The 20,952-nt window shown below is 39.1% G+C and overlaps 1 protein-coding gene across 4 annotated transcripts in view; it reads right to left on the bottom strand.

Moving 5' to 3' along the window:
- Positions 1-318: 318 nt before the first annotated feature.
- TPX2 (TPX2 microtubule nucleation factor) overlaps positions 319-20,952 on the bottom strand; it is a 58,044-nt gene continuing 37,410 nt past the window's right edge. For 3 of the 4 annotated variants that reach the window (XM_019950906.3, XM_019950905.3, XM_073792848.1), the window contains 8 exons: positions 19,314-19,452; positions 18,291-18,507; positions 9,420-9,515; positions 8,219-8,395; positions 7,640-7,786; positions 3,051-3,162; positions 2,214-2,401; positions 319-812 (listed from right to left, as the gene is read on the bottom strand). In XM_019950906.3, coding sequence (XP_019806465.1) covers positions 702-812; positions 2,214-2,401; positions 3,051-3,162; positions 7,640-7,786; positions 8,219-8,395; positions 9,420-9,515; positions 18,291-18,507; positions 19,314-19,452 — 1,187 coding nt within the window. In that variant the 3' untranslated portion in view covers positions 319-701. The remainder of the gene's footprint in view (positions 813-2,213; positions 2,402-3,050; positions 3,163-7,639; positions 7,787-8,218; positions 8,396-9,419; positions 9,516-18,290; positions 18,508-19,313; positions 19,453-20,952) is intronic. The other variant, XM_073792849.1, reaches the window with a different exon arrangement.

Genomic DNA, 20,952 nt, shown 5'->3' with positions numbered 1-20,952 from the left:
AATCAGGGAGGGAAGACAAACATATTTATTCCAGTCTAGGTCACTGGAGGACTTAAAACGTGTACTACTCAGCGCCCCCTATTATCATCTGCACCAACAAGGGAAGAACGTGCCTGAACAGGAAGCTCTACCCGAGGCCAGCCGATGACTGCTGTGAGGTTCCCGTCAGTCAAGTCTCTTCCTCGTCATGCAGTTAATGAGGCTTCCCCCCTTGTAGCGAAGGGCTCCTTAACTCTAAATTCATTTTGCACAGAGAAGAGGAAAGAATCTGACATACTACTGATGGTTCCTCATTTAATTCATGACTTAAATCCTATCTCAGTATTTAACTATCTTTATTTTCTGATTAAAATAGGAAAAAAAGGGGGGTGGGGGGTAAGGGCAACAGAAATTACACTGTACTGATACAGAGACTTTAAATTCTAGTCAGAGTTAAGACCCATATTAAAGGTCAACTGATGGTTCCAAGGAAATAACTACATGGAGTCTGGTTGAGACATACATGAGTTGAGTCTCATTATTAGCCACAATAATGTAGGAAAACAGCTCTCAATGAAATTGGAGTCCACACTTGTCAGGCATGCGTAGGAAAAAGCCTGGAGAAATGAGTTCTCTCCATGCCCCTGTGACAAAGAAGGCTCCTGGTTTAATGGGAAGAGTAGCTCCGGTTCCCAGACAGTGTCCACAGCTCAAAGCCGAGTTTAGCAGTGGAATCGAGTGGAGAACTTAGGCGATACAGGCACGGTCAAGGGCTGGTCACTTGACTTGACTTCCACACCCTGGTACCTGCGTACTGGATTTGCCTTGTGTACCTGCAGAGTGAGAAAAATAAAGTTACCATTGATAAGGATGTTAGAGAACTACACTTATGGGTGTTTTTGCTCCTCTTCTTGAGAACATTTTTGTATAGTTTTGCAAATCCCAGTCACTAATTTGGGGGTTGGTGGGAGGCAACACAGTCTAGCAGCAAAGCACAAGAGCTCTGGAGCTCAAGTAGGTTTCTATTCAGGTCTTGCTGGATCCCTCAGCTTGCACCTATCTCCAGTTTGACTGTTCAGTACTAGGGTATAACGGGGCTGTACTCAATTGCAGCAGAAAGAAGATACATGTTAAGAATTTGCCAGAGTACAATCTTAAGATTATTGAGTCTTAATATTCACCAAAAGCATGGACAAAAATAAATAAATAAAATAAAATAACCAAGAAAGGTTGCCAGGAGAAGGCATGGTCCCATCCATCCTTCTTACAGTCTAAAATCAACCCTGAATCAAGCCAGATTAGTAGAGAGTTCTATGATACAGACAATCACAAGAGGCAGGATTCAAGTGCTGAAGAAAAGTCAAAACACTTGAGGCTGGTTTTGTGAGTACATCCAATCAGCATACGGTAGCTTGGATTTTGTCAGGAAACTAGTCCCTTTAATAGTTTGTCCCTAGAGCCCTCCTGTGGCCAGTCATCTCTACCAACAGCTGTATCAGCTGCTGGCTTAGCACTTTTAGACAAAACCTCAACAACTTACATATTGCTATATTCATCCTTTTACTAAGCATATGAAATTCTATCTAAAACTGTGTTCTTCCTTATTAATGCAGTTAATGTGGTTTGCTGCCCTCCTAGTGAAAGGGTCCTTAACGTGAATTAAGCTTTCTTTTTGGATAACTAATATTTAAATCATTATCTAGTGTTAACATGGAAGGTCACCTGGACTGATATGCACTATAACTCCAAGGAATTTGAGTCAAGTATTAAGAGGAAAATGAAAATATAGTTGTCACACAATTCCCACATCCTTCCCTACCTATGTATTCTAATTGTAAAACACATTGGTTTCCTTAAGCCTTAAGGCAATAATAAAAAGTTAAATAAAGAGTCCTACAAATATATCACTGTGCACTGGTATAGCACCTGATGTCCTCCTTATTTAGACCCCTGGAAGAAATTCTGACTGAATTCAGGATCAAAGATAAATGTATTTGTTAAATAACTAGCTTGTTTATATCACTTAGCAGATCCATGGATCACAATGTATACATCCTTAGCCTCGTTCACTCCTCAACTTTGTCACCACCCCTGGTTTGTCTGACTTCTCATTTTCACTCAACTTTGATGTATCCTTGGAGGCCACCTTAGATCCTTTCTGGAACAAGGCAAGGTACAGATAAAACAAAACAGACGCAACCATGGGTTAGTCAGTGCTCATGCAGCCCAGTTACCAGTTCTTTCCGTAGTCTGGCCAGCTCCTCCTTCTGTTGCTCTTCCTCCTGTTGCCTGGCCTCCTCCAACTGCTGGGCTTTCTGGGCTTCCACCTCAGCCATTCTCTTCTCCAGCTCCTGCCGCTCCTTGGCTCTCTTCTCAGTGGCCAGCTGAAAAGTTTCTTGAACTAGAGAACCAGAACGGCCCTCTGAGTACAGAAACAGAGAGAATATTGGTGCACAAGCAAGACTTGCATAAACCTAGCCCCACAGATCCAGCAAGTGATAGATATGCATGGCAACAGAAAGGTGGACCTCTAAGGAAGCCTAGTTGGGAGAAAGGTGGAGTAAACCACATACAAAAAGTCCTAAAATTTTAAGGACCCCTATAAATCATTGGAAGGGCCCCTATAAATCATCTAATTAGGAGAAAAGCATGACCTACACAGGTGAAGTAGCTTGCTCAAAACTACATAGTGATTGTGAGACAGATTTAGGAAAAGAATCCCACTTTTCTGAAACGCTGCCCAGTGCTTAAGGAATCAAATGTTTTCTATCTAAGGCTTGCTTTAGGGTGAACTCCAGAAAGAAGTCCTGGCTCTCCCTCACTTACTTGCTACTCTCTGGGTGGGGAAAGTAAAATTGTTGTTGAAATGCCAGGTGTTTGTTCTATGAATCTGACCCCAACACACTCTACAAATCAACATAGCTGCTGGATTCAATAAAGAGCTAGGGGAGAAAAAATTAGATCGCCTACAGGCAGATGCTTCTGGTTGACACAGCATTGTACTGACACAACTGAGTCCCAGGAAGTCTAACCATTCTGCCCCAATCCCCCAAGAATACATAAAATACTACCAGTAAGGGATTTTTTCTCTCTCTTAGGAACAAAGGGCTCCTGGGAGATGACGGTGTTTGGACGAGCCTTGAAGCAAGCTGCTTCTTTCTGCTGTTTTAGTTCTTCCTCCAGCTATGAGAAAGAAAATCTGTCAGATAAGCAGCCACACTACTTTCCATAACTACCATCTCAATGACTCAAGTTCGAATGTTTCTGAACAGTTTCATCTACAAAGACAGCAGGTGATTTAATCTAAACTCAATTAAAATCCCTTTTACATTAAGTAGATCAGACTAACAACATCTGAACCCACTGAGAACTAGAAAATACCTTGAAGATACTTTTAAGGCCTACTTAACATCACAAAAAGTAAACAAGTAGACATTAATATACCCCTGGATGTGATCACCTGTAAAGTATTCTCCCTCCCAATCCCCAAAAGAATCTAACCAGAATTTAGTCAAGCCTCTGGATCTGACTATTCATTTATAGGAAATACAGGAGATAGAGGAACATATTAATCAACACGTTGGGAATACAATGAGCAAAACCCAGATTGTAATACCTATAGGAAAACTCTCGCCACTATTACTCAACATAGTTTTGGAAGTCCTAGCCAAGGCAATCAGAGAAGAAAAAAATAATAAAAGGAATACAGACTGGAAAAGAAGAAGTAAAACTGTCACTGTTTGCAGGTAACATGATACTATACATAGAGAATCCTAAAGATGCCACCAGAAAACTACTAGAGCTAATCAATAAATTTGGTAAAGTTGCAGGATACAAAATTGATGCACAGAAATCTCTTGCATTCCTATACACTAATGATGAAAAATCTGAAAGAGAAATTAAGGAAACACTCCCATTTACCACTGCAACAAAAAGAATAAAATACCTACGAATAAATCTACCTAGGGAGACAAAAGACCTGTATGCAGAAACTATAAGACACTGATGTAAAGATGATACAAACAGATGGAGAGATACACCATGTTCTTGGATTGGAAGAATCAACATTGTGAAAATGACCATACTACCCAAAGCAATCTACAGATTCAATGCAATCTCTATCAAATTACCAATGGCATTTTGTACAGAACTAGAACAAAAAATCTTAAAATTTGTATGGAGACACAAAAGACACCGAACAGCCAAAGCATTCTTGAGGGAAAAAAACAGAGCTGGAGGGCTTCCCTGGTGGCGCAGTGGTTGAGAGTCCGCCTGCCAATGCAGGGGACGTGGGTTCATGCCCCGGTCTGGGAAGATCCCACATGCCGCGGAGCGGCTGGGCCCATGAGCCATGGCCGCTGAGCCTGCGTGTCCGGAGCCTGTGCTCCACAACGGGAGAAGCCACAACAGTGAGAGGCTTGTGTACTGCACAAAAAAAAAAAAAAAAAAAAAAAAAACAGAGCTGGAGGAATCAGACTCCCTGACTTCACACTATACTACAAAGCTACAGTAATCAAGACAATGTGGGGCTTCCCTGGTAGCGCAGTGGTTGAGAGTCCGCCTGCCGATGCAGGGGATGCGGGTTCGTGCCCTGGTCCGGGAAGATCCCACATGCCGCAGAGCGAATGGGCCCATGAGCCATGGCCACTGAGCCTGTGTGTCCGGAGCCTGTGCTCCGCAATGGGAGAGGCCAAAACAGTGAGAGGCCCGCGTACCGCAAAAAAAAAAAAAAAAAAGACAATATGGTACTGGCACCAAAACAGAAATATAGATCAATGGAACAGGATAGAAAGCCCAGAGATAAACCCACGTACCTATGGTCAACTAATCTATGACAAAGGAGGCAAGGATATACAATGGAGAAAAGACAGTCTCTTCAATAAGTGGTGCCAGGACAACTGGAAAGCTACATGTAAAAGAATGGAATTAGAACACTCCCTAATACCATACACAAAAATAAACTCATAATGGATTAGGGACCTAACTGTAAGACCGGACACTATAAAACTCTTAGAGGAAAACATAGGAAGAACACTCTTTGACATAAATCACAGCAAGATCTTTTTTGATCCACCTCCTAGAATAATGGAAATAAAAACAAAAATAAACAAATGGGATCTGATGAAACTTAAAAGCTTTTGCAAAGCAAAGGAAACTACAAACAAGACGAAAAGACAACCCTCAGAATGGGAGAAAATATTTGCAAATGGAGAAAGGATTAATCTCCAAAATATATAAACAGCTCATGCAGCTCAATATTAAAAAAACAAACAACCCAATCCAAAAATGGCCAGAAGACCTAAATAGACATTTCTCCAAAGAAGACATACAGGTGGCCAAGAAGCACATGAAAAGCTGCCCAACATTACTAATTATTAGAGAAATGCAAATCAAAACTACAATGAGGTATCACCTCACACCAGTTAGAATGGACATCAAAAGAAAATCTACAAACAACAAATGCTGGAGAGGGTGTGGAGAAAAGGGAACCCTCTTTTTTTTTTTTTTTTTTTTGAAGAGGGAACCCTCTTGCACTGCTGGTGGGGATGTAAATTGATACAGCCACTATGGAGAACAGTATGGAGGTTCCTTAAAAAACTAAAAATAGAATTACCATATGACCCAGCAATCCCACTCCTGGGCATATACCCAGAGAAAACCACAATTCAAAAAGACACATGCACCCCAATGTTCACTGCAGCCCTGTTTACAATAGCCAGGTCAAGGAAGCAACCTAAATGCCCATCAACAGACGAATGGATAAAGAAGATGTGGTACATGTTTATGATGGAATATTACTCAGCCATAAAAAGGAACAAAACTGGGTCATTTGTAGAGACATGGATGGATCTAGAGACTGCCATACAGAGTGAACTAAGTCAGAAAGAGAAAAACAAATATCGTATATTAACACATATATGTGCAACCTAGAAAAATGGTACAGATGAACCGGTTTGCAGGGCAGAAAGAGAGACACAGATATAGAAAACAAACGTATGGACACCAAGGGGGGAAAGTGGTGGCAGGGGGTGGTGGTGGTGGTGGTGTGATGCACTGGGAGATTGAGACTGACATGTATACACTAATATGTATAAAATGTATAACTAATAAGCACCTGCTGTATAAAAAAATAAAATTCAAAAAAAAATGGATGAAAATTAAAAATGAAATTCTATAAGGTCACCTATAACCCCACCATAAATAACTATTATTAACATTTTAGTGTATAACCCCTTTCATATCATATACATGTAAACACATATACTTTTAAAATAAATGGTCATATTATTCATATAAAAAAACCTATAGGAAAATCAAACCAGTTTATTCAACATATAAAATGCAAGTAGAGCAGCCTTTAGATTAAAAGGGATTTAGAGATTTATCAAACAAATATAAAATGTGGACCTTTTCTGGATCCTGATTTGAACAATTTAACTGTTTAAAAAATGAGAGATTAGGGGATATATGAATGCTGACTATTTGTCACTATTAAGGAATTATTGTTAATCTTTTTAAGTGTGATAATAGTATTGTGGTTATGAAATTCTTTTAATCCTTATATTTTAAAGTTACACATTGAAGTAGTTTTGGATGAAATGAGATGACACCTAGGATTTGCTTCAAAGTAATCTTGTATAGGCAGAAGTATCCAGTATAGAGATGAGTAGGTAGAAGTGAGATGAAATAAGATTTTCCATATTTTGATCCCTAGAAAACCAGGTGACAGTTCATGGAAGTTCATTATACTATTCTACTTTTATGTATGACTGAAAAACTTTAAAAAATCTTTTTGTGATGGAAAATATACAGACATTCTATGTCATGGTCCTTGAACGAGAGATTCACTACTGCTTCCAAAGCAACTGTCCTAAGTTCTCCTAGAGAACAGTACCAACAGGGAGCCTACATTTAGTTACTTAAGCAATCATATCTCTTGGGCTTCAAGAGGGATGACTTTCTACAAACAAAGATTAGGCCAGAGCCCCTTTTGGACAGAGTCCAGAATAAGAGACAATATCAATACTGACAAATTTAGGGATTCAGGAGATTATTTTCCAGACAGGGCAGAATTAGATCCAATTAAACCAGCCAACAACCAATTGACTGTTTTAAATCACCTGTCATCTATAAAGAGCAAATAGCACACTATGTTGCAAAAACAACATACCATATTAAGAATCTATTCTCACCTCTCAGTTTCTTATCAAAGCACCAACAGAAAGGAGTGAACATTTAATGAACAAGTCTAATAAATGGAATAGATGAGATCTTTAAGAATCTCCTGACACAAAAAAAGCCTAACAGTTCTCACATTCCCCAGGTGATCACTTACAGCAGAGATCAGCAAACTTACGCCGCAAGCCAAATCCAGTTTGCAACCTCGTTTTGTATAGCCCTTGAGCTAAAAATGGTTTTTATATTTTTAAAGGGTTGAAACACACATACACAGAGAACATGTGACAGAGACCACCTGCACAGCCTAAAATAACACATAGCAAACTTTTTTATAGAAAAAGTTTGCTGACCCCTGATTACAGTGACAGCCCCTAAAATAATCCAGTATGTTAGTTCCCAGAAGTTCAGTGTAGTGGGTCTACCTATTGTAACAAATCAACAATCAAACAATTCACATTTTAGCTGCTCTCCCCAGCCCCACCTGGTGCTTCCAAGTCTGTGCCTTCAGAGCACCTCTTCTGTCAGTCTCAAAGCAGAAAGGCTCAACCTGGGTTGTATTCTTCACCTTCTTCTCCGGCAGGTTAATGGTGTCAAAATGAGGCAAAGGAAGCGCCTTGAATTTGGGCACCTAATAGAAAAGAAAATGTAAGATTTAAGATAAGGTCTTTCTAGTCAGAAAGCAACAACTACTCCAGAATATTTGGATGAATCTAAAAAATAGGAAAGGCCAGTTTTCAAAGCAGCTTGGTGTAGCAGAAAGAGTATTGGGTTCAAAAGGAAATCAAGGTTTTCCTCCCAATATTGCCAATGACCAGCAGCATGATCATGGGCAAGTCACTTAAGCTCCCTGTGCCAGAATGGCACTTAAATAGCCTTATGAAGTATAAATAGGGCAAGTAATTTAATGGCACTTTAAATTACTTGCCCTATGTATACTTCATAAGGCTCTTAGAGGGATCAAAGGAAGTCAGTGATTTATAGTTAAAAGTGCAACATAAAAGATTACCTTTGAGGGATCAAAGAATAGTACTATGCTACTTGGAGAAATGGAAACACCTACCTCCCCTTTCTGCAGTTCTTTTATTTTCTTCTCCTTCTGTAACTGACGTTCTTTGTCTCGAGAATCAAAAGAGAAAGGGCATATTTCCACAGTTCTCCCCACTGGGATTTGGGGCTTAAAAGGCATTCCAAAATATGGCACAGGTTGAGCTCTTATCACTACTGGCTCCTCCTCTTCCTAAAGAAAAAAAATGCAGTTTAGAAACAAGATTCCTCGCTCTCTCTCACCTCCTCTGAATGTGGAGTCAGAAGACATTATATGAGAGAAGTCATTAATTAAGGCAAGTTACTCAACCTCTCAGGTGTCTTAGCTTCCTTTTCTATCAAAGAGGAGTATCTACCAACTCTCAGGGGTGAAACCAGTGTGAAAGCATTTGATAAACTAACATAATTACTCTTAAAGGATCTAAAATTTTTCACAGGAAGGTTGTAAAAACTAAATGAGATCAAACAGTTTGAATAAAATGAAGAACAGAAGAAAAGTACTAACCAAGCATATACCTTGGCCTCTTCTTTGACCCAGACTTCAGACTCCACTAAAACATGTGACTGGGAGTATTCCCAGTTGCCAAACCCAGAATAGGACCAAGTAAGTTGATTGGATTCAAGCTGGTAACATAAGATTACTGTGTATTTTAGTTTCAAATGAACCTATAAAAAGGCTTATGCCTGAGATCTGCTGTAAAATTATCCTAACTCTGGATATTTATAGATAAAATGGGGGATGTAACAAGAAACTAGCCTGATCAATGACAGTTTATATATTCCAACTTCATGAACCATCACCACACAGTCACCTTTGCAACCCTTGGATTAATGGAGATAGTTAAGGACAGGGTGGATGTAACTGCTTAGTATGAATTTTAAAAGTCCCTCACTGAATGGTGACAATAGCTGGGGCAAAATAGAGTATAGGTCTTGGGAACTTTTGATCCACATTACAACAGGGTGATTTCCAATGCAACAGAAACAAACATAGCTCCAATAAGTTACAACCAGTTACCACTGAAAGCCAAAAGATTCATACCCTTACTAACTACTTTGTTCTTGGAAGAGCAAAAACAGATGATCAATCATTCATACCCATTGTTAAGACAACTCCAGACAAGAGTGATGGCCTTTGTATTCCACTAAGTTTAAGAAAGAATAATGCTTAGATTGATTATGTAGAAGGAGTAGAAACCCCCATCCCAGGGAATCACCTCATCTTCTCTGGTGGGCATTCTGATTCTGTTCTTCAGAGCAAAGGCCGGTGACTTGGGGACAGTGATTGGAAGTACTTTCTTTTCAGGAACACCCTGGAAGGAGTAAGCAACTCAATTAGATATCCTAGAACAATCTCTACTAGGCTGTGTGATGAGATCAATCCCTTTCTTAGAAGTTCACATATCAGGAATCAAAAAAAGCTAGTTATTTCAGTATGTTGTTAACTTATCCAACTAAGACTGGTATGTATTAATGCTCCAAAGGTGGATTAACATGACAGAAGAACAGCAAATAACAAAAACATAGTTTGAGTTGCATATTCAACAAAAATAGGATTCATCAGAATCTTTTTTGGTATTTATGAAAAACACTACAAAATAAACTGTCAATATTTTATTGTTTCTCTCCCATTTTATACCCCAATCCCTTAAAAACAAAATCAAAAAGGACTTCCAAATGTTATCTAGGAAAAGAATAGATACTGTCCATTCTCTTAAACCTATTCCACATACATCTCTAAAATAAGAACTTATATTTTAAAATATTAACCTCAAAAGGCAAATGGAAAAAAGTACGGGGCAAGGGTTAGCTTAATTTCCTTTTGCCAAATAACTGGACAAAGAACAAGCAGTTTACAAAGATATACAAGAGGCTCAATCTCAATAATTTTTAAAAATATAAAGTAAAATAAAGTGTTTTTCACCTACAAGACTGAGTAATAATTAAAAGACTGGTTAATACCAGTGTTGACAGGTGAAGAGAAATGGGCACTCCTATACAGTTGGGTAAGGTACAGAGCACAAATTGGTACAAACTTTAGGAATTAGCTACTAAATCTTTAAATGGTCATACTCTTTCACCCAATATTACATCTCTAGTATTTGATCTCTAGTTTAGTTTTTAGGTATATTTCAATACAGCATTTTTAAATTTAAATGAATAAAAAAATTGCAAATAACCCTATTACCTATCAAAAAAGAACTGGCTAAATCCTTTCTTAAATTGTGGTACATAACTAATTGTGGTACATGACTAATAAGAATCTACTGTATAGCACAGGGAACTCTACTCAATACTCTGTAATGACCTATATGGGAAAAGAATCTAAAAAAAGAGTGGCTATATGTATAACTGATTCTCTTTGCTGTATAGCAGAAACTAACACAACACTGTAAATCAACTATACTCCAATAAAAAATAATTTTAAAAAATTGTGGTACATCCACACAATAGAATACTATAGTCATCAAAAAGAAGAAAATAAATCTTTATTACTGACAGAACAGTATTCATAATGTTGAGGGGGGAGGGACAAGTTGCTGAAACAAAAAATACTATTATTAAATATTATTTCTGTGTGTTTTTAAGATGTCTTTTAAGAAAAACAAATATATGATATCACTTATATGTGGGATCTAATTTTTTTTAAATGATATAAACGAACTTATTTACAAAACAGACTCACAGATCTTGAAAACAAACTTATGATTATCAAAGGGTGGTGGGGACAGGGATAAATTAGGAGCTGGGGATTAACACACACACACTACTATATATAACATCAATAATCAACAAGGACCTACTGTATAGCACAGAGAACTCTAAATATTCTGTTAATAACCTATATAGGAAAAGAATCTGAAAAAGAATGAATCTATGTATATGTATAACAGAATCACTTTGCTGTACACCTGAAACTAACACAACACTGTAAATCAACTATACTCCAAAAAAATTTATTTAAATAAATTAACTGAATTGAATTAAATTTTTAAAAGATACTTGCGCATATACTAAAAAAATAAAATAAAATGTATATATAATTAATCTAAGCATAGAAAATAAAATATGGAAAGAACACCAAGCTGTTAACTCTCACATATCTTTGAGGGTAGATTAAAAGAGGGATTTAATTTCTATATTCCTTAATTCTAATACATTCAACTTCTCCAAAGATTTTTTCCCCCTTTGTGATTCCAAAACACTGCCAACATCTCAAATCTTTTCAGACTGAATTATGTATACCATACTATGCACATCATTCAAAACTAACATAATTCTAACTCTCATAGAGTTTACACTATCATGAATCTGGCAATTAACCCTAACTGCAAAATGGTATCTCTAGGGCTACCGTCCTGCATGAAGTGTATGACCAGATCAATTTTAAAAAATCGGGCTTCCCTGGTGGCGCAGTAGTTGGGGGTCCGCCTGACGATGCGGGGTACGTGGGTTCGTGCCCCGGTCCGGGAGGATCCCACATGCTGCGGAGCGGCTGGGCCCGTGAGCCATGGCTGCTGAGCCTGCGTGTCTGGAGCCTGTGCTCCGCACAGGGAGAGGCCACAACAGTGAGAGGCCTGCGTACCGCAAAAAAAAAAAAAATCAAAACAACCTTGAGACATCCTCAGTAACTCCTTATTTCTTATACCCACATCCATATGCTGGCCCCATCAGCTCTCTATTCTGCTTCCTCTCTAACTCTTCACTGTCATTACACAGGCCACATCATCTATTGCCTGTACCATTCCACTAGCCTTCTAACAGTCCTTCAGCTTCTCTCATTCCACCAGTCCATCTTCTTATACAGTCAGAAGATTTGATGTTACTTCCTAACTTAAAATTCTTTAATGGCTCCTACTGCCTACCTACAAAAGTATAACATATTCCTTGGCATGAAGTACAAGGTGTTTCATAATTTGGAACCCTGCCTGACTTTCCAGGCATATCTCTTGCCCCTCTTTAGGCATCACCCTCCATCCACAATGAACTACTAACAGCTACCAAAATTTAACACAGGTTCTCATCACAATGCAATACCTTTGCTTATGCTCTCTCAGAAATGCTCTGGCTGCTTGGAAGCATCTAACCCTTCTTCTCAAGCCTCCACTAAAGCATCGCCTCTCTGATAAAACCCTTCAATAGATCACTCCACTCCTCCAGACCTACTGACCCCACTCTCCCCTGTATATAGTCTATCATGGTACATATGAAACTTCATTGCACTTGTTTATTTAGGTATTCATCTCCTCCTGCTAACCTATGAGTGCTTTGAGAGTGGGGACTGTTATTCCATCAACCCCTAATACCTAACACAGACCTTGGCAAGCATAAGGCATTCAGGAAATGTTTGTTGAATGAATACAGTAAGCATGAATAACAGAATTTATACCTTGGACTTGAAGACTCTTGGACTCTAATTTATACCCTGGGAGACTTCTTAATCCCAACAATGCTGCAACTGCTCCAAACATGTTTGGAGTATCTTTCTTGGAGTGGCCTTCAAAGCCAGTTTTAGGGCCATGCAAGGCAATTGCTCAATCTTTACTTTTAATTAAGCAAAACTGTTTCCAGCTCTATTATTTTAGACTACTCAGAAGTTTTAGTTCCCAATGACTTTAGACCAGCCCCTAAGAGCAAATTAATCTTTAAAATATGAAGACTTGCCATCGTTGAAGAGATCCAAAACACTGTGCCACAGGATCCAAGACCAGTGGCTTTTCCAAAATGCTTTCTATAATATCAATCTTTGGAAAGAATTAATAAACTCTCAAGGTGACCACTGTAAAGGGAATGCTCATTCTGCTGTGAAAGTTCTCATATATTTTCTAAAGAAAACCAGAATCACTAGTATAGTAAAATTTAATACAGCAGAACTTGTAATCAGAATGACAAAAGTCTATGAAATGGGTTTCCAAATAATGCTTGCCAGAAAACGACAACAAAAATCTGTTGTTCTACAACATCCTGGACACCTGTGGACACCAGCCTGTAGCTCGAACACAGTCAAGGATACGCGGTAATAGGAAGTACACTGAGCAAGGAGTCAAGAGGTCTGTTTTAGCCCGGCTCTGATTCGAGTCTGTACAACCTGTATAACATGAGATAGCCTTTTAGTCCTTGATTTTTTTCCTTTCATAAAATATAGTAATTGAAATAAATATCTGAGGACTCAGTTTTAAAATAATGCCACTTTTCCTATTTTTCCCCTCTCTCTGCATTCTCCCAACAGAGAGATGTGCATTTTAAAAGAAATCTCTAATAAGTAAGCCATGAAAGAGATATTTACGAGTAGGATCAATCCTCATAATTACTTGGGGGAGAAGGAAAGGTGATTTATGAAAATCAACCTTGCAGCAACTATTTATCCACACCCCATCTCCACTGCAATCAAAGCCAATAGGGGGCTCAATCGGAAATAAAGAAAAAGACACTGGGTTTCTAGAGACAGAGAAGGCTTCTTGTTTTATTATTTTAAGGTTTTTTAGTTATAAGCTCCTTGAGGGCAGCGACATTGCCAATTGCATTCCTTTGCATTCTCCACAGCACCTACAAGAAGTAGTAATTGTTCAATGAACATATGTTGATTAGCATTACTGTCCTTATTTGTTTACATGTCAATCTGTTCTCCCAGACTGTGAAAGCTTTGAGGACAGAGGCTGTGCCTAATTCCATTCGATTTCCCAGTGTCTAACACAGGCTGGTGCACTTCAGCTTGTACTGCTGCTCATGCAGTTATCCAATATAGCAATGCCCATGCTGTGATGCTTAGGTGCTGGGGAAACAGGAGTGAACAGTACAGATATACATGGTCCCTGCTATCAGTGAGTTCACATTCTAGTGGAGGAAAGAGACAATGAAAAAGTAACAAATCAAGTATTTCCTGATTTTCACAAGTGCTCTGAAGAAACCCAACAGAATGTGGAGCTGAAGGATAATGGGGGAAACTCTGAAAGGAAGCTGAGGGAAAGTATCTCTAAAGAGGTGATACATGGTTAGAAGTGGGCATTGTGGGTGGACAGATGACACATTTTGGAAACGCAGCCCAGGATGGGGGATGGGATGTTAGGGGTGAGCACTTCTCCCTAAGGCAGGATATGCCCCCAAGTGCCCTGGGACAAGTTCTCAGGCCTGTCCCAGAGCAATTAGGAGATTACCATGAAGCAATGTTATATCTCAAGGAGTATGAAAAAAAAAAATTTTTTTAAAGCCTGCTGGTCTCCCCAAGTCCCTAAAATGTTGCTGCTAAAATTACTCACTGGAGAGCACAAGAAACACCACAAGGACGCATGGAAAGAGAGCTTCAGCACCAGGGGACACGGATGGGGACAACAGTGTCAGACAGATAGCTGCATTCTGACTCTGGGAGGCAGGCTCTTCTGCTGCCTGAGGGTCCAACACTAGAAGTTAAGACACCTAACCTCAGTTCTGCCACCAACTTTTAAAAACGTTTCTATGGGCAAGCCACATTCTTCTTTCAAAGCCTCCCTTTCTAAAAAATGAAGAAGAGTGGAAGGGAATAAATACATCTTTGCCTCCTTTTCTGGTTTGCTTCTCTAGAATCCAAAAGTTGAAGTGATGTCACTGGAAATTTCAGTAGGGAGAGAGCTGCAAAGAGCCAGCATCAAACTCAGATACTGCCATTTGCCAAAATAAACAATGATAACAGCATTGTGGGGTAGAATAAGTGTTTAAGGAGATGACAGGTTCAAATCCTGGTTCTGCATACTAGACACCTCTCAGCATCTCTTTCCTCATCTGAAAAGTAGGGTTAAAAATAGAACATTGTATAACTGATTCACTTTGTTATAAAGCAGAAACTAACACACCATTGTAAAGCAATTATACTCCAATAAAGATGTTAAAAAAAAGAACATTATCTCTTAAGAGTTGTTATGAGAAATAAATAAGATAATCTGCACAAAACACTCAGTACAACATAAGCATGCAATAGTTATTACTATTAACAACATGACTGCTTACTGTGTGTCAGACACTAAGGTCTTCATCAGGGCTGTCTTTAATCTATGCTGCACCTAACAAAGCAAAACTCCAGGGGTGGAGCCCAGGAATCTGTTTATATAATAAAATCCCAGAGGATTCTGAGAACCAGTTGGATTTGGCAATCACTTCCCTACCATTCAGTAGCATCTAACATACTTACCTAGTGTTTTGCTCATCTGTTTATCCAGAATTCTCAACAAGGCCTTACCTGGTACAATGCTACTCTAAGATCTCACTTAACTCCTAATGAACTCTAGTCACCCTTCCCCACTTACCACTTCACCCCAACATTTCCAAAGTACAACAAACTGCCAAATCAATTTCCTAAATCAGTGTTTCTAAAAATGGAGTTCAGGTAATACCAGTGGTATGGAAAAGGATGTAGACCATGTTTTTTTAAAAAATAATCACATATTTTCCTAAGAACCTTTTAGTTTAAAAGGTACCTTCTATTTTAACACAAGAGCATGGACCCTGGAACCATATTCAGATCCCAGCTCTGCCACTGGCTAGTTTGTGATCTTGGGCAAGTTATCTGACCTCTACAAAACAGACTGATAATAGTATCTACAGTGTTTACTTCATAGGGTTGTTATGAGAATTAAGTAAGTTATCATATAAAGAGCTTAGAATAAAACTTGGCACATAAGCTTTATAGAAGTATTAGCTATTATTGTTGTTATTCATGGCCAAAAGTACTGATTTTCCATTTACATAATGATTTAAATGTTCCCCTTAAAATTACTTTTAAAATGAGCTGATGATTTTAAGAATATATAAAGTCAATTAAAGTCAATATTGGTATAGGAGATACAAAGAATACAGTAAAAATCGAGAGGGTGATAGGTAAATTAAATAAAAAACAAAAAAAACTTGTAGCAGGGGGAAAAGCCAGGAGCTTGGAGAAAAAGATGTTATTAAAAGTAAGGTGCCAAATGCACGTTACAGAAGCCTCATGGAGGTCATTTCTCTTTTCTGGGCCTTGGGTTTCTGATGTGTAAAGTGAAAACTCTGAGCCCTTCTGGGTCTAGGATTCTGAGGTCTGCATACAAACTACAGTTCCCTTGTTGTATTCAGAACAATTTCCTCACCAGGTAATGACAAAGAAGGCACAACTCTTGGAGACTAATCACTTGAGTGGGCAGAGGTTTCTTAAAAGTTTGCATAACAGGGCTTCCCTGGTGGCGCAGTGGTTGGGTGTCCGCCTGCTGATGCAGGGGACGCAGGTTCGTGCCTCGGTCTCGGAGGATCCCACATGTTGCGGAGTGGCTGGGCCCATGAGCCATGGCCTCTGAGCCTGCGCGTCCAGAGCCTGTGCTCCGCAGCGGGAGAGGCCACAGCAGTGACAGGCCCGTGTACCGCCAAAAAAAAAAAAAAAAAAAAAAAAAAAGTTTCTGTAACAGAGTCTGGCCTATCATACGTATGCATCACAGAAAAAAAGAAAAAAGAAAGAAAAAGAGAAAAAGAAAAGCGTTGTGAATAGAAAAGAGGTCTCATGTGCAGAAAGCTCTCAAACTGAAAGAAGATATCGGTGAGGGAAGAGAGGAAGAATCATTTGTAAGCATCACCATGCTTTTTTTAAAGCCTGGAAAATATAACTTCGGATTGCTTCTGACTTAGTGCTAAGAAAATAAACAAAACTAAATAGCCAGTCAAAGGTAATACAGTTGTCCCTCAGTATCCTGAGGGAATTGGTTCCAGGACCCCCAAAGATACCAAAATTCGAAGATGCTCAAGTCCTTTACATTGGTGTAGTATTTACATATAACCTATGCACATCCTCCTGTATACGTTAAGTCATCTCTAGATTACTTATAACACCTAATACAATGTAAATGTTATGTAAATAGCTGCCTGAGTGCAGCAAATTCAAGTTTTGCTTTTTGGAACTTTCTAGTTTTTTTCCTGAATATTTTCAATCCATGGTTAGTTAAATCTGCAGATACATAACCTATGGATAAGGAGGGCCAACTGTATATTGGTGCACACTTTTCACTTAAAACTGTGGGGACCCTAAAGGATAAGCAAAAAGAAAGAGGACGGGAAAACAGTTCTTAGTACCTGGACATAAGGTGATTCAAACTGGAAGGAGGATGATTCCCCATCTGCCTGGAAATATACCTGAAAACCATCTTTGCACTTATGCAGGTGCTGAACTCCATTACTTCTTCTCTGACTGTGGCATCTCTTCTTGATTGTATATTTTCTCTCAAATCATGACTGTGAGCCCATCATCAAACTACAACCCACTTCTCTAATCTAGGTTCCAGGTGCTCCTCTGGATATACTTCTTTTCTCCAGCTTAAATGACCCATTTACAGTTCCCAGTAGCCACCCCATGCTTTCCACCTTTGGACTTTTTTTATGTTACTCCCACTGCCTGGAATGCTTGGCCAGTCCATTTCATTTGCATTTCTACAAGTCCAAATTCCACCATAGAGTGGAGAGGCAATATAATGAAGTGTAAGGTCACAAACTCTGGACCCAGAGTGCCTGAATTCTTATACTTGTTCCACTACTTACCAGCTGAGTACCCTAGGAATGCTACTTAAACTCTCTGTCACTCAAGTGCCTCATCTGAAACTGGTGAGAATTAGAGTACACAACCTGAAGGGGTTCTGATCAAAATGAATGGGTTAATATACAAAAAGGGCTTGGAGCACATAGTGCCTGGCACATAGTGAAAGTGTCAGCTATTATGACAGTAACGACAGGAAGATGACGATGATGAGGACGACTACTATACATTGCCAAGGCTCAGATCAAATGCTTCCTCCTCCACAAAGCATTCCCTGAACCTTCTATCTGGAAGAAATCATTAACTCCTTTGAATACTTATAGCACTTTTAACTGTCACCTCTCTTAGAGCACTTCTGTCACTCTTTATATTATTTATACCTATACTGTATCCCTTACTGGACTTTAAGTTTCCTGAGAGCAAAATCCACCTCTGACATGTCTCTTTATCACCCACAGCTCCTATTATGATGCCCTGATCATGTATCTACTCAAACATTTGTGAATGGGTGGATCTGTGGTCATGAGCAGGGCACTTCTGCCAGCTCGCCGAGCCTCCCCACTCTTACCACAACATCTTCCAAGATCTTAGTAGGGCAGGGCCTAGAATGAAATTCAAAGTGTTCATCCTCCAATTTCTTCTTTGACTCTCGCTCCTGGATCCTCTTCTCAGTTTCCAAATCAAAGCCAATAGGCTGAGTGGATGGCTTCACAGGCGGTTTCTTAGGCAAGATGGGTCCACCTTCAAGAATTCTGTGATCAAGTTCCTGTGCTTTGAATTTGTATCTGTAAGGTGAGAGTTTAAGTGACAACCACAAAAAATATTTTAATAAAATGAAAACTACATAAACAACAAAGTAAGCCAAAACCAGAAAAATAATACTCATTAAGATTACCCATCATGCACAACAAAATTTCAACTCTCTTCATAGCCACTGTCTCTACCTCTAGAGCAAAGAATAAATGAGACAGTCTAATATTCCCACCACTTTAAAGATTGCGGTTTCTCTGCAAGAGGAAACTCCCCCTTCTAAAAAGAAGTAAAAGAAGGGGACTTCCCTGGTGGTCCAGTGGTTAATGCAGGGGGTCCCAATGCAGGGGGTCCAGGTTCGATCCCTGATCATGGAACTAGATCCCGCATGCCACAACTAAAAGAGCCCTCATGCTGCAACTAAGACGTGGCGCAGCCAAATAAATAAATAAATAATTTTTTTAGAAAAAGAAAGTACAAGAAGGAAGAAAGAAGAATACAGGAGACAAACTCTAGCACTAATCACATTAAGTTCCAGTTCCCTTGGGTAGCCATAAAAAGGTGAGATCTACCTAAATTAACCTCAGAGGACACTCCTTATTGGAATCATAAGTAAGTTCTCCCACTGCAACCTCCACAATAGTGTTTTACCAGTTTACACTTCAGGACAGCTCCATATTCCCACTTTCAATCCTTTCATCACAGTGGCAAGGCAGAGCCTGTAGCTCAAATGCCATAATTCCCAAGGCAAGAAAAATAGTTAACTGTCCCCCTTACAGAACTGAAAAGAAAGTAGGCACGTTCTTGGAACTCCTCCTCAAACACTGGCAGTGAAACTTACTGCTGCAGTTTCTCGAGCTCCTCAGCCTCCTGTTCTGCTGCACTTTTGTAGGTCACAGGTCTTGCACGCTGTTTGGTTTGCAGCACAGGAGTCTGTGGGTCTCTGCATATCTTGGCCACAGATTTGGAGGGTAACAGAGCTGTAAACCAAGATCACAGACATTCACTTAGCTCTCCAAGACCCCGTATACCTGTAGGTGCTGACTCAGCTAGGCAGCCCAGAGATGCCAAACCAGAGTGGCTGGCCCTCTACACTCAGCTCAGCTCATGTCAGTCAATCTGATAAACATTCAGTCCTTTCTCCCCTGTCACTCTTTACTGAAGGGTATGATGAAGGCAGCCCTTGGGTAAACTCTGCTATCGTCTTCTGAATCTGAAATCCATTTATGTCTGATGGATTCCTTCTCACTACACAGGCCTGTACTGACTTTCTATTGACAGTGCTAACTATTTTGCTTGTTATTGACAAATAAGATTTTCACTTATTCCAGCTTTAAAATAAGGCCTTTCTAAAGACCAAGTAATAACTCCCAATATTATGTATTCCCTAAAAGTGTCTACATCAAAACATCAAGACCACCTCTCACAGAAAGTCAAATGGAAAAAGTAAGAAAAAACTATGTCAAAGCATCAATATTAAGATCATCATCACCACTCATAGAAAATAATGATTTATCTGGCCAGGAGCAACCTTGTCAATTTTCATAATTACACAGAATGAATCCTCTAATTTAGACCTTATTACCTAACAGTGGGAGATGGAAACCAAATCTACTTATTTTAGAAATAATCCAGCCTTCAAGTATACATATAACTATTTTTGAGCTATAACGGTACAAAGTTTTAAATAAAAATTGCAGAAAATAATTTTTCTATTTGCCAGGACCAAGATTCTAAGAGCAATGTATATAAGACTCTAACAGTCATGTATTATTTGGAAAGTCATGGTTAATATTTACATTTCCATTAGAATAAAGAAAGACATTTCATTATTTTCATAATATAAAATCTGACAAATGGTTACTAGAACATAATAACAATATTAGGAAATGCTGTCCTTAAAGGAATTCATCTGGCTACCTAACATAGCACTAAACAGTGCCTATGCAAAGGCAGAAAAAATTTAGAAACCTTCAAAGTCAAAACAAACGGATTCTGCTTTATCCAGAATACTACCCTACACTCTTGACAACTATTGTATACCACACCTCCTCTCCTGAAACTTCTTTAGCTTCTTTTCGTAGGAATTATTTTCATAAAGATAGATGCTATTAGATTAGATTACTCTTATCTGTTCACCACCAAATCTACAAACTCAACAGCACAAAAATATACAATGGAGAAAAGACAGCCTCTTCATGGTACTGGCACAAAAACAGAAATATAGATCAAACTCAGCAGCACCTGCACCCACTGCTCTCTTCCACCCTCCTTTCAAAGAACAATCACTCCACTTGTGTTAAGTATCCCTCTCCTACCTGCCTGCACAGGGACTTAATCATCGGTTATCTCTTTTCTCTCCTCTATCTTCATCTTCTTTCCCTGCTAAGGACTTCTCAGCATACAGACCTGCTCTCCCTATCTCGCACCTCCCTTGATTCTTACATCTCCCTCCACATGCACAGCACTTACCATAATTT

This window comes from Tursiops truncatus, chromosome 15, assembly GCF_011762595.2.
Source record: "Tursiops truncatus isolate mTurTru1 chromosome 15, mTurTru1.mat.Y, whole genome shotgun sequence".
Taxonomy (NCBI): Eukaryota; Metazoa; Chordata; class Mammalia; order Artiodactyla; family Delphinidae; genus Tursiops; species Tursiops truncatus.
Note: the sequence above shows the minus strand (reverse complement) of the source record. Positions and strands in the feature narration are given on the sequence as shown.